The sequence below is a fragment of the Silene latifolia genome, chromosome X, assembly GCF_048544455.1.
Source record: "Silene latifolia isolate original U9 population chromosome X, ASM4854445v1, whole genome shotgun sequence".
NCBI classification, from domain to species: domain Eukaryota; kingdom Viridiplantae; phylum Streptophyta; class Magnoliopsida; order Caryophyllales; family Caryophyllaceae; genus Silene; species Silene latifolia.
In genome coordinates this window covers 323,117,611-323,130,718 of record NC_133537.1, presented here as the reverse complement: position 1 = coordinate 323,130,718, position 13,108 = coordinate 323,117,611, and the positions used below count along the sequence as shown (strand labels likewise).

At 34.6% G+C, this 13,108-nt stretch overlaps 2 protein-coding genes across 2 annotated transcripts; both read right to left on the bottom strand.

Annotated features, from left to right (window-relative positions):
* Window positions 1–1,346: 1,346 nt before the first annotated feature.
* LOC141620712 (uncharacterized) lies at window positions 1,347–1,721 on the bottom strand. Its single transcript, XM_074437514.1, has one exon. The coding sequence runs from the start codon at window positions 1,719–1,721 to the stop codon at window positions 1,347–1,349; it is 375 nt and encodes a 124-aa protein (XP_074293615.1).
* A 4,313-nt stretch (window positions 1,722–6,034) lies between these two features.
* On the bottom strand, window positions 6,035–6,973 carry LOC141620711 (zinc finger BED domain-containing protein DAYSLEEPER-like). The gene has a single exon (XM_074437513.1). It carries the CDS (start codon window positions 6,971–6,973, stop codon window positions 6,035–6,037), a length of 939 nt encoding a protein of 312 aa, XP_074293614.1.
* Window positions 6,974–13,108: the final 6,135 nt, after the last annotated feature.

Here is a 13,108-nt window from a genome sequence, read left to right as displayed (position 1 = left end):
TCAAAGAAGAATTCTCGAAATTGAAATAAAAGGATGAAAAATATAAAAACTTAATGAGCTGTCAATTTAAAATTTATAAATAATACGAGTAATTAAAAAAGTACAAATTTATATATACCGTGCATACATTGTACGAGATCTATACTATTTATCATATTAACTAACATATTTCATATCTTAAAAAAATAATCAACCTGTGCTTTTTTTTTTTGCACGGAATCCCCTATTTACTAAATGAATAGGTGTATTCTCAATTTTTCCCTCCAAAAGGCATCTTACTAAATAAGGAAATAAATTAAAATTTATTACATCACTAAATAAGGAAACTACTAATTATATTTTATTTCATTAAATTATTATTTTTTCATTAAAATTAATATTTTTTTTATCAGATTATATTATTTCACCAAACTCTATACTATAATCTCTTAATTAAACTATAAATAAATTTAGGTGTATTCTCAAATTTTCCCTCCAAAAGGCATCTTATTAAATAAGGAAACAAATTAAAATTTATTACATCACTAAATAAGGAAACTACTAATTATATTTTATTTCATTAAATTATTATTTTTTCATTAAAATTTATCCTTTTTATCAAATTATATTATTTCACTAAACTCTATATTATAATCTCTTAATTAAAATATAAATAAATTTTATATAAAACTATTCATGGCTAAATCTTTTATTAAGTAATGCTATTATTTGAAAATAATTTGACTAATACTACTAAAATAAAATTTTAAATCGTTACTATTACATTCGTGACAAAAAAAATTAAGAGAATATAAAAATTGAAATCATTAGCTTTGTGGTATAAAAAAAATATTTTGTTTAAAATATATTTCAGCACTTTACTCAATTCTTTTGATTAATTGTTAATTACAATTTTTTTTCTCAAAACAAAATACAATGACAAGAAATAAGAATAATTAATGAGATATCACTATTATATAATAAATTTATTATAAATAAAAAAACTCTATATACCGTGCATTTATTGCACAGGGGCTAAACTTGTTAAAAGTAGTACAAGGATAAATGACGAGTCTACAAAACGAGTTATTTGAAACTATGTTTTTGAAAAGATTTTGTGCCCTTGTCGCAATATTAGATTTTTCAGGCACGATCTAGACATTGGTACACTTCTCGGCTGGAACCCTCAGTAATGGACAAGGGGTTTTGCCTTTTTTCCAACACGAAAATTTACTTAAGCCTACACAAATATTAGAGTTGTTCCGACATTACCCTGTCATTTTTTTTGAGGTGTAAAGTTAGTAATAATATTAAGAAATCAAAGAGGCGGCGTCCAAGTCCACAAGAGACACGATATGCTCAGGAAGCTAACCCACCCAAAACCTAGTCGAGTAATCGACCGGCATTAGGCGAGCCATACTATGAGCCACACCATTACCCTCCCTACGAACGAAACTAAAACGAATACAAGTAAAAGCATTAGCTATCTCAAGGATAACATTCCCAATTCTACCAAAATAGTTTGTCGGGACACTTTTCGACTTCAACATGGTGATCAAGGAAGCGGAGTCCGATTCGAGCACCACATTAGCCAACCCCATTTGCAACGCTACTCGTAAGCCAAATTCCGCTACTTTCGCCTCAGCAGTATCCGGATCCCATACATCCCGTACTTGTTGGACCCCGACTCTTTCCACCTTACCTTCATGATCCCGCACAACCAGTCCGAGACCACAACCCATATCACCAAACTGACCCGCGTCAACGTTAAGCTTCTACTCCCCTACCCCCGGAGGCACCCACCTCACACTATCGCCCCTAGCTCGTACATTACCTTCACCACGTTCCGGTTGTGCGTCAGGCCAAGCATTCCAAAAACTCAAAGCGCGCTCCACGACCCGTTGGGGTACCCTGTCATTTTTTAAGCCTAAATCTACGCTTATCACACCTCTTTCTCTCCCTACTCTCTCATACCCAATACAAAAAAAAAAAGAAAAAAACTTAATGCCACCCGCCAACCCCACCCCTTACCAGCCTCCCTACTCACACCACCGGACCGCCTGCATCGTCCCACCCTCAATCTAACGGACCACCGCTCCCACATCCCCTCCCTTGCCTATCCACCTTCGCCACATGTCGCTGCCTACCAACAACCCTTCACCCACCGCGGTTCCCATCCCCATGCGAGCCGGCGCCCAACTCTGATGCGACGTATCCGTTCCTTCGGCGCACCACCTTGGCCCCACCCAGGAACAAACCTAGATTCAAATACAAAGTTGATAATTCCATCGATGAAGGAGTTCATCAATTATGTTTGACCCACAAAGTTTTTCAAATTCACAAACATTCAACCAAAATTATGTAATTTAATTAACAAAATAAAGTGATCAATTATGTAAGTCTTAACACACAAAGTTTATTCCATTAAATTATTATTTTCTCATTAAAATTAATCTTTTTTTTTATCAAATTATATTATTTCACTAAACTCTATACTATAATCTCTTAATTAAAATATAAATAAATTTTATATAAAACTATTCATTGCTAAATATTTTATTAATTAATGCTATTATTTGAAAATAATTTGAGTAATCCCCTATTTACTAAATGAATAGGTGTATTCTCAATTTTTCCCTCCAAAAGGCATCTTACTAAATAAGGAAATAAATTAAAATTTATTACATCACTAAATAAGGAAACTACTAATTATATTTTATTTCATTAAATTATTATTTTTTCATTAAAATTAATATTTTTTTTTATCAAATTATATTATTTCACCAAACTCTATACTATAATCTCTTAATTAAACTATAAATAAATTTAGGTGTATTCTCAATTTTTCCCTCCAAAAGGCATCTTATTAAATAAGGAAACAAATTAAAATTTATTACATCACTAAATAAGGAAACTACTAATTATATTTTATTTCATTAAATTATTAATTTTTCATTAAAATTTATCCTTTTTATGAAATTATATTATTTCACTAAACTCTATACTATAATCTCTTAATTAAAATATAAATAAATTTTATATAAAACTATTCATTGCTAAATCTTTTATTAATTAATGCTATTATTTGAAAATAATTTGACTAATACTACGTATAAAATAAAGTTTTAAATCGTTACTATTACTTTCGTGACAAAAAAATTTAAGAGAACATAAAAATTGAAATCATTAGCTTTGTGGTATAAAAAAATATTTTGTTTAAAATATATTTCAGCACTTTATTCAATTCTTTTGATTAATTTTTAATTACAATTTTTTTTCTCAAAACAAAATACAATGACAAGAAATAAGAATAATTAATGAGATATCACTATTATATAATAAATTTATTAAAAATAAAAAAACTCTATATACCGTGCATTTATTGCACGGGGTCTAAACTAGTTAAAAGTAGTACAAGGATAAATGACGAGTCTACAAAACGAGTTATTTGAAACTAAGTTTTTGAAAAGATTTTATGCCCTTGTCGCAATATTAGATTTTTCAGGCACGATCTAGACATTGGTACACTTCTCGGTTGGAACCCTCAGTAATGGACAAGGGGTTTTGCCTTTTTTCCAACACTAAAATTTACTTAATCCTACACAAATATCAGACTTGTTCCGACATTACCCTGTCATTTTTTTTGAGGTGTAAAGTTAGTAACGTCCAAGTCCACAAGAGACACGATATGCTCAGGAAGCGAACCCACCCAAAACCTAGTCGAGTAATCGACCGGCATTAGACGAGCCATACTATGAGCCACACCATTACCCTCCCTACGAACGAAACTAAAACGAATACAAGTAAAAGCATTAGCTATCTCAAGGATAACATTCCCAATTCTACCAAAATAGTTTGCCGGGACACTTTTCGACTTCAACTTGGTGATAAAGGAAGCGGAGTCCGATTCGAGCACCACATTAGCCAACCCCATTTGCAACGCTACTCGTAAGCTAAATTCCGCTGCTTTCGCCTCAGCAATATCCGGATCCCATACATCCCGTACTTGTTGGACCCCGACTCTTTCCACCTTACGTTCACGATCCCGCACAACCAGTCCGAGATCACAACCCATATCACCAAACAGACCCGCGTCAACGTTAAGCTTCCACTCCCCTACCCCCGGAGACACCCACCTCACACTATCGCCCCTAGCTCGTACATTACCTTCACCACGTTCCGGCTGTGCGTCCAGCCAAGCATTCCAAAAACTCAAAGCGCGCTCCACGACCCGTTGGGGTACCCTGTCATTTTTTAAGCCTAATTCTACGCTTATCACACCTCTTTCTCTCCCTACTCTGTCATACCCAATACAAAAAAAAAAAAGAAAAAAGAAAAAAATTTCATGCCACCCGCCAACCCCACCCCTTACCAGTCTCCCTACTCACACCACCGGACCGCCTGCATCGTCCCACCCTCAATCTAACGGACCACCGCTCCCACATCCCCTCCCTTGCCTATCCACCTTCGCCACATGTCGTTGCCTACCAACAACCCTTCACCCACCGCTACACCGCGGTTCCCATCCCCATGCGGGCCAGCGCCCAACTCTGATGCGACGTATCCGTCCTGTCGGTGCACCACCCTGGCCCCACCCATGAACAAACCTAGATTCAAATACAAAGTTGATAATTCCATCGATGAAGGAGTTCATCAATTATGTTTGACCCACAAAGTTTTTCAAATTCACAAACATTCAACCAAAATTATGTAATTTAATTAACAAAATAAAGTGATCATCTGTTTAATTGAAAATTTTGGGATAATTTTAATTAGGTTTTAAAAGAGGGAAAAAGAGGTTTTTTTTTTTTTTTTTTAAGAGGAAGGGTAGTTGTGGAAAAAATTGATAAAATGTGTAGGATTACGTGAGAGATTGTTCAATATGGTTGCACTTGAGCTGGCATAACGAACACAGCCTAAATAGAACAAACACAAAACCGAAAATAACAATCCGAGGCTGATCCAAAGCCGAAATGGCTAATTTGAAAAGCCAGGACATGAAACGGCCTTCAAATGACCCAACTCACAAAACCAAAATGACCCTCCCCAAATCTTAAATAACCCTTTTGAGAATCTAACTATCTGACGTAGACTGGTTGAGGGTGCAAGACACCCACACAGCAAAACATCTGTCCTTCACCTTCATTTTTCTAGGCCATCTCAGAGGGGTTTGAAACGTTGACCTAGCCCGTGTTCGCGTAACTTAAATTTGCAACTGTGTAGTCAGGTAAATTGGATACGGAAAACTAAGGGACCTGATCTAGACCTACTCACCAAAATGCAATTGTTTATATACGGAGTATTTGTGATATGCAAGTGTTGCCCTGTTTCTATGCATTCACAGTTGTAGCATAGAAATCAAATCATGATTCATCCATCAAATCAATGATCCTAACCAATAGGCCCAAACCCATAAATTAATCCCTAACCAACAGGGCTACAAGTTGGCCTACAATCTACAATTTGACAATTTACCACAAGTCCAAATAAACGGTGTCAAATTGCCGATATGGTTATTTTCAGGAAAAAAATTATTAATTTTTTGGTCTAAAATGAAGTGTGAAGTGTCGTGTCGGACACACGACACACGACCAGAATGAACAGTTGGAGTAATATCGATCCAAACCAATTGTGTACAATCACCTCTCAGTTCTCACCCTTAAAAATAAATCATCTTCACCAATACACAATTAACCAACTAACCATCCTCAATTTTATGAAAAAGGAAGCAGATAAGAGTTTTCATTCCAAAATCAAAACTGATAAATTGCATAATTTCCACTAAAGGATGCAGGAGAAAGGAGATAAGCAAAATCAATGAGAATTGGACAAGCCATATTCATTCATATTTCTTCTATCTTTACTAGAACTAGAAAAGTTGGATAACTGTACTGCAAAAAAATTATCACTGAAGTGTTATCTGCTATATGTGCACTGCGCACCAGTTAAAACCAATCAAACAATAAGAACGTAATGTAGAGATTCAATTTATCATGTTTATCTACTCCATGGACTTGTAGAGACTAAAATTGTATGACAATCAATACCTTGTTAGTTAACTATAGTCATATCGAAATTTCCAACTCCTGGTGCAGCTTAAAGCATTCATCAGTCGCTCCTCTTCAAGAGACCCTAACGTGCTATCAACTCGCCTCGGCTCAGTATAAAATAGTTCATTGCCATTCCCAGGTGACATACTAACAGACAGTAAGTCACGTGCCATTAATGAGAGTTTGGGATACTTGAGGCTATTCTCCTTCCACCAAGACAACACACTAAAATTCTCCATATCAGGTTCTGTCACAATTGGCTCTTCCAAGTACATGTCAAAATCCGACTTTTCTGACTGATCATTTACAGATGACATTTCAGAGTTATACTCCTGGACTAGTTTCAAGTCCTCCTCCGCGAAATAAGTGTCTGAATCACTAAGAACGTACTCATTTTCATCATATTGAAGCGAATAGGAATCATAAATCTTACGAAGATTCCCACATACCTCGGCATACTTCTCTTTGCATTTTAACTTGATTAACTCCATTTTAAACCGTGGGTCAAGAAATGCTGTTATGGATAGCATTGAATACATTTCATCCCAATACAAGGTATAAACTTGAAGCATTTTATCTCCCAGGTCCTTGACAAATTGATTAGAACAAGTAGCGGATTCTTGTAAAATACAAGTGTGAATCTCAAGGAGAAGAGGTAAAAAGAGATTGGCTGTTTTAGTCTTAGCTTCATACAATGGCTTGATGATCTCGTAAATACGACCAGTTATTCTGCAGACAATCCTGACTTTCTGCCACTCCTCTTCAGATGCAACATTATACAAGTGGTCGACATTCTCAGGAGTAAATTTTCCCATATCTTTCAACTTCAAAGCATTTTGTAGCTTAAATGTTGTGAGGTACCATAATGGAGGTGATTTGGACCATGCCAGAAACTTGATCTTGTTGATGATTTCATCAATCTCGTTGAAAGCTGACTGAACCATTTCAGAGATCATGTCGCAACTAGATTGGACATAAAACAATTAAGCCATCCAATAAGAGCGGACTTGTCGAGCATATCTCTTCTTTTACCCAATGAGCTAACACAATATCACCCGTCAAAGACACTAATCTGCCGTCTAAACCCCATTCATTCAAAACCTTGAAAACATTACGAGCATTGCCAACTTGAGCAGGACAATACTTGAGGACCAGGTTATGTAATTTCCAGTCATTGTCGATAAAATGGGCAGTTATGCAATCCAAGTATTCACATGAGTCCCAAGTCTTAACACACAAAGTTGAATCCACGGATAGACTAATCCTTCCGTCACTCTTCGACAGAACTTGTCTTACTCTCTTACACTGTTCATTGAAGATTTTTAGACAATCTTGGTCAAGAGGGCCGCTTAACGGGGTTACGTTGAATGTTGAGGAGAAACTCGGAACAAGGATATCCAACAGTTGATTCAAGGAGCCACATTTCAGCGAGAGCGACAAAGGCGACCCTTTTACACTGCATACCCACCTAGCAAGAGCTTCCTCAATTTCCATTAACCAAGCAAGAGCGTCTTGAGTTTCCCTTTGCCGTTTCTCATCCTTTAGATTTACTTTTGACATGATGTCCTCTACAAAACAAAAGACAGAGACATTCATTACTCAACTTTACAAAAACCAAATCAAATCATATGAATGTTCAGTACACTAATTGTCTTCACTATATATAATCGATGCGACTCCAAATTCAAAACAAGCAAATTACCCCTAGTGTTCATTCGTGCCATTTTGGTGACTCGGACAATTTTATTCATGCACCAACATTCACAACTACTCAGTATTTGTTTTCTTTATAAAAATGTCCGACAAGTGGGTAAAAGAAATGGAATTTTGATCGGGTATTAGAGGAGAAGACCGAAGAGAAAACCCTCGAGTCCACATTTTTTTTAACACAATACTCAACAACAAGAACATAATCATAATCATAATTCATAATGTCTCAAAATTGAAAATCTAGTAATCTACAAATCATCAGGCTAGTTATACATTGGTACCCTTTAGGGCTTTATTGTGATTAAAAATCTTGGGAATTTTTTCAAAATCGTGCGCTTTTCATGGTAAACATAATTCCAAAACAAAGCTAAACCTCCATTAATGCTACTAATTGTGTATCCAAAACAAAAAGCATAATGGGCACTATTAAAGCATAATGGGTATTAAAGCATAATCTAACGGAAATTACAAAAATGGGTACTAGAACATAATAAAAAGGAAATTACAATAATGGGTACTAAAACATGATCTAAAGGAAATTACAAAAATGGGTACTAAAACATAATTCAAACGAAATTACAAAAATGGGTACTAAAACCTAATCTAAAGGAAATTACAAAATTGGGTTCTAAAACATAATCGAAACGAAATTACAAAAATGGGTACTAAAACATAATTCAAACGAAATTACAAAAATGGGTACTAAAACATAATCTAAAGGAAATAACCATAACAAATTTTAAATGGGTACTAAAACATAATCAACATGAACATGAGAAATTACTAAAGAATATATAAACTACTATAGTACTAAAATTTCTACACATTATTTTGACTCTTTGTTGTAATTTTATCAATTAAACTAAACAAAAGTCAGAACATACTCTTTTTGTTCGGTGTTAACTTGCGTAAGGGCTTAATCTTTTGAACAAGTTGCGTATGCTGTGTAAGTGTGTAACAAAGTGATTTCTTATTCTCCGTAAGTTTTCTTTCTAACTTTCTTAAATAGGCTTAAGACATACACAAAATAGGCGTGGTTCGATAATTGAATTTGAATTTTATTCATATAATAATATCACAAGTATTACCTATGTTTTTCGATGAGCTACCCGACTTAAGTCACCAATTAAAATATTCACTTTTATTCATATAATCGTATTACATGACTTGCTTCCTATTTTGCATTTTACCAATGACCCTCATAAACGCAAGTGGCAAGGAGTAGACCTGGCTAACGGGTCGAGTTCGGACCTACAATTTCATGTCGGGTCATTTTGGATTTACAGATTTCAGGTTGGACCGGGTTCAGGTCATTTTCGGGTCAACTGTTATCAAGTTATTTGTGAATAATAATCAGTTTGCAGCAATAAAAATCCGGGTTGAGTTATAGCGGGTCGAATTAATTCGGGTTCGATCATGATCGTGTCATGAGTTCAGTGTGAGGTCGGATTATTCGATCGGTCAATTTTGTCCCTTCTAGCTAGGAGTCTAATTTTCAAGCAATGGACGACTCTTGGACTTCATCTCATGTAAAAAGATTGTTTAAATCCGCCAATAAGAAAATGTTACTATATAACATTGGAGCTTTATTGTTTTTTTACTGAACTGAAGTAAAAATTAATTTGTAATAAGAAAAACTTAATTGAACTGAGTTGAGCTGCAATTAAGTCCAAAAGAACAGGGCCCATAACATATAAAACGGTCATAGTGGTTACTTCTTAGACGTCCAAATTTGCCAACCGGTCATGCAAACTTTGTTTTTTTTTGCCCTTTTTTTTTATATAAAAATCTCCTTCTTAGAGCTTTGAAAGTCAGTCGAAATCCTCAAATACTTACCAACTAGAATTAATGTCCGGGCGTTGCCCGGGTAATATCAGAGTAATACTTAGTTACGTACTTTTCGTGTCCTTGTTAATAACTATCATTGTTTGAAATTCATAAGACGTCAAACAATGAAAACTATTGACACAACGAAGGGAGTATAATCTAAGAGCAATATTAGTACACGTTATTTTGTTGGATTTTGTTCTGATAAAATTTCTCTATTTTCTATAATCATTATTTCTTATAATAATTTGAATAAGATAAAGAATTAACCTCAATAATAGTGACAAACACTTTGAGGGTGAGAAAAACATGGAGTATTATACTTAATCAAATTCAATGTTTTACATAACACAGGATAAGGTTGTTCCTCTAGTCAAATGCATGCATTGGTGTCCTTTGTAGGCAGGATGCAAAGGAGATGTAGTACACTTGATGTGACCATAATTGGCGCATATTTAGCCCCCGAATTACCATTGTTTCCATGCTTTTTAGTGCCTATTTGGGTCATTTCTTATCTTTAGTTCTTTGTTTTGCATATTCTTTGAGATTTTGATCCCTTGGTAGGAAAGGAGTAAGAATCTTGCATTTTCATGGCAAAACGAGGCTAAATTGATCGTATTCAATGACCAAGCATCAAGGAGAGACAAGACTAGAAGGCCTTTGTACATAGCATAGTAGAAGAGCATTGTTGAGAAAGGATCCTTGAGTCCCCAAGGAAATCCCCAAGGAATTCATGAAGAAAAGGGAAGAAAAGAAGAAGAATTGACGCTGCCAGACAATCCGAACGGATTGTACACAATCCGCCCATCCGTCCAAATTTAATCCGAGCGTCCCTCAAAGGAATCCGCTCGATTCCCCTCGCCAATCCGAGCGTCTTGCCCAAGGATCCGCTCGATTCCTCGCCAGATCCGGCCGTCCCGACTCCCATCCGCACGGATTTCGATGACAAAGACGTTTTCATTCTTCAAAGCTACGATTAGAGAAGCCCTTCTCTCGGAAAAATACCGGAGTCTCCTTGCTCAACTTAAAAAGTGTAATTACTAGTTTAGCCCTTAGTTAACCCTAATGTATCCTCCTAATTTTCACTATAAATACCCCATTAGTCTAATTAGAGGAGCATGTTCTTCTTATCAATAATTAGTGTAGTTAATATCAATCAAATCTCTCTTTAATATTGTAATCAAGTATTAATCAAGTTTTAATCCAAGTTTTAGTTCTTTAATCTCTCTCTTGTTCTTCCTTTATTTTGGGTAATTGAAGATTATTTGGGTTATTATTGGGAGATTGACAACCTCTCAATCTAGGATTCAAGTACTTCTATTATTCTTGCTTTATTATTGGAATCATTAGTAGGTATAATCTCTTAATCCCTTTTTAATTATTGTTAATTACTTTCATTTATTCATCATGTTTCATTATGTTAGTATGATTGACAACCTTTCTAGCATGATCAACATGATAATGAGTGAGTAGTCTCTTAGCTAGGGTTTAATGGGTGATTAGGGGAAACCAACATGGGGAATGATTCATGCTTAAATTAATATGCTTTCATATCTTATTTGCTTGCTTGTTTTGATCTTAATACATGCACATGTTGTATTTGATGAAATGCTAAGCCTATGAATCCTTGCATTTACTATCATCTCCTATCTTTTCAATGAGACTTGTAAGACATAACTCAACTCGAGTCTTGTTAGACCATGCATGTGTTGAGTAGGAAAGATTAAGTCGACTTGTAGGTGTTGTACAATCTAATCGATTCGGCTACGGGACCCAAACTTTCCTAGGATTGTAAGATATAACCCAACTCAATCCATCACAACAATAATTGCTTGCTTATAATTTGAGAACATGTTTGTATGATCATATCCCATGAATCCCCTATGAACCCATGACACCCTAGTGCTTTTAATCAATTGTTTACACCCCTTATTTTATTCATCTTGCTAGTTTATTTTCATTGCTATTTTAGTTTAGTAACCTTCTACATCAACCCAATTTGTGACACCCCCTAGACACTACTAGTTACAATAGAATTCTCATTTCAATACCCGTCCCTTGGGATCCGACCTTTACTTGCCTCTTTACTAATTGTAGAGTTGTTTGTGAAGTATAAATTGTGTTTTGTATCGACCATTGACCAACAACCACATATGCTTAATTGTGAACACGAAATGGCCTCGATCAACACTACTTGTACTCGCGGAATATTAGTCACATAGAAAACTTGGTCCGGAAAGATTTTTAGTATTTCATCATTTGTTTATGTATTCCATCTTTGGGTACCTTATATCATTTGTTTATCTTTTTATATTGAGAATATTTATAATGGATAATTTGATGATCTGCATAACTCATTGTCCATTAGTCACTCAATAACATCACCCACAAATAGCAAAACCTTTAGTAAACAACCGAAGGAAACATGGCGAGTAACAAACTAAAATTCCAAATAACAACGTAAAATTTACTCCTTTGAAAATCAAGCTCAAACTAAATAACATAATTACGTAATATATATTGGCTTATAATCATATATATTTCTTCGTCACGATCAATAATTCATACTTGCTTTATTTCCGCTAACAAAATAAAGCAAATGACAGAGAGAGTAGTATTACTCAATGAGTTTTACCTATTTGCCTATATTTATTACCTGTTAATCACATAGCCTTATCACTCTTACATGCATATTGTTATTTTTAGCTCTATTAAAATTGACGTGGAGTGTGCAATTTGACAACTAATATATCCACTCATATAATAAACCTCACACATTGATGCACTGACCAAAAACATATCACAACTCTCACATTATTGCTTGATAGAATATCAATTCCTTGCTTTTCTTTCTTTATCAAAAAATTAATTTTAATAGTTGGCTATCATAAAACAATTTAAGATAAGAAAAGTTTCTTCTAAAAAAAATAGTAATGGTAATTTCGATACCTTGAATTTCAAACCAACGTCACTATTAATACATATGATAAACTATCTACATTAGCTAAGAAATGTAATGTCTTCCTCCGTCCCGATCATTTGTTATCCTTTTGTTTTGGCAAAAGACAAAGAAAAGAAAAGAGGAGGGGGCCAATTAGTAAATAACAAGTGGACCAAATTGAGTGTGAATGATCAAATTGCTCATCAAGTTCGTTCTTAAAATAAAAAGGATAACAATTGACTGAGACACCCTAAAATGAAAAGACAACAAATGACCGGGACAGAGGGAGTAATTTAGAAACAAAGGGTTTTAGTAAAGCCAAGACCTTTAAACAAATCTATCTATATAAAATAATAAAACAACAACCACAACATATTTGTTTTCCCACAAATTCTTATTTCAGACGGACATTTTTGGTCTTATTTGTCAGACGGATAAAATGTTGCCATTTTTAAAGAAAATGTAACCAATTAATTCACAAAATGTTATGACTAGAGGTGTCATTTTTTACCCTGAAAATGATGTGAACAATAATGGTAACATGTTATCAGAAAATAACAACATTTTATTGTAAAATGATGACATGTTTCCCGTCTTATTT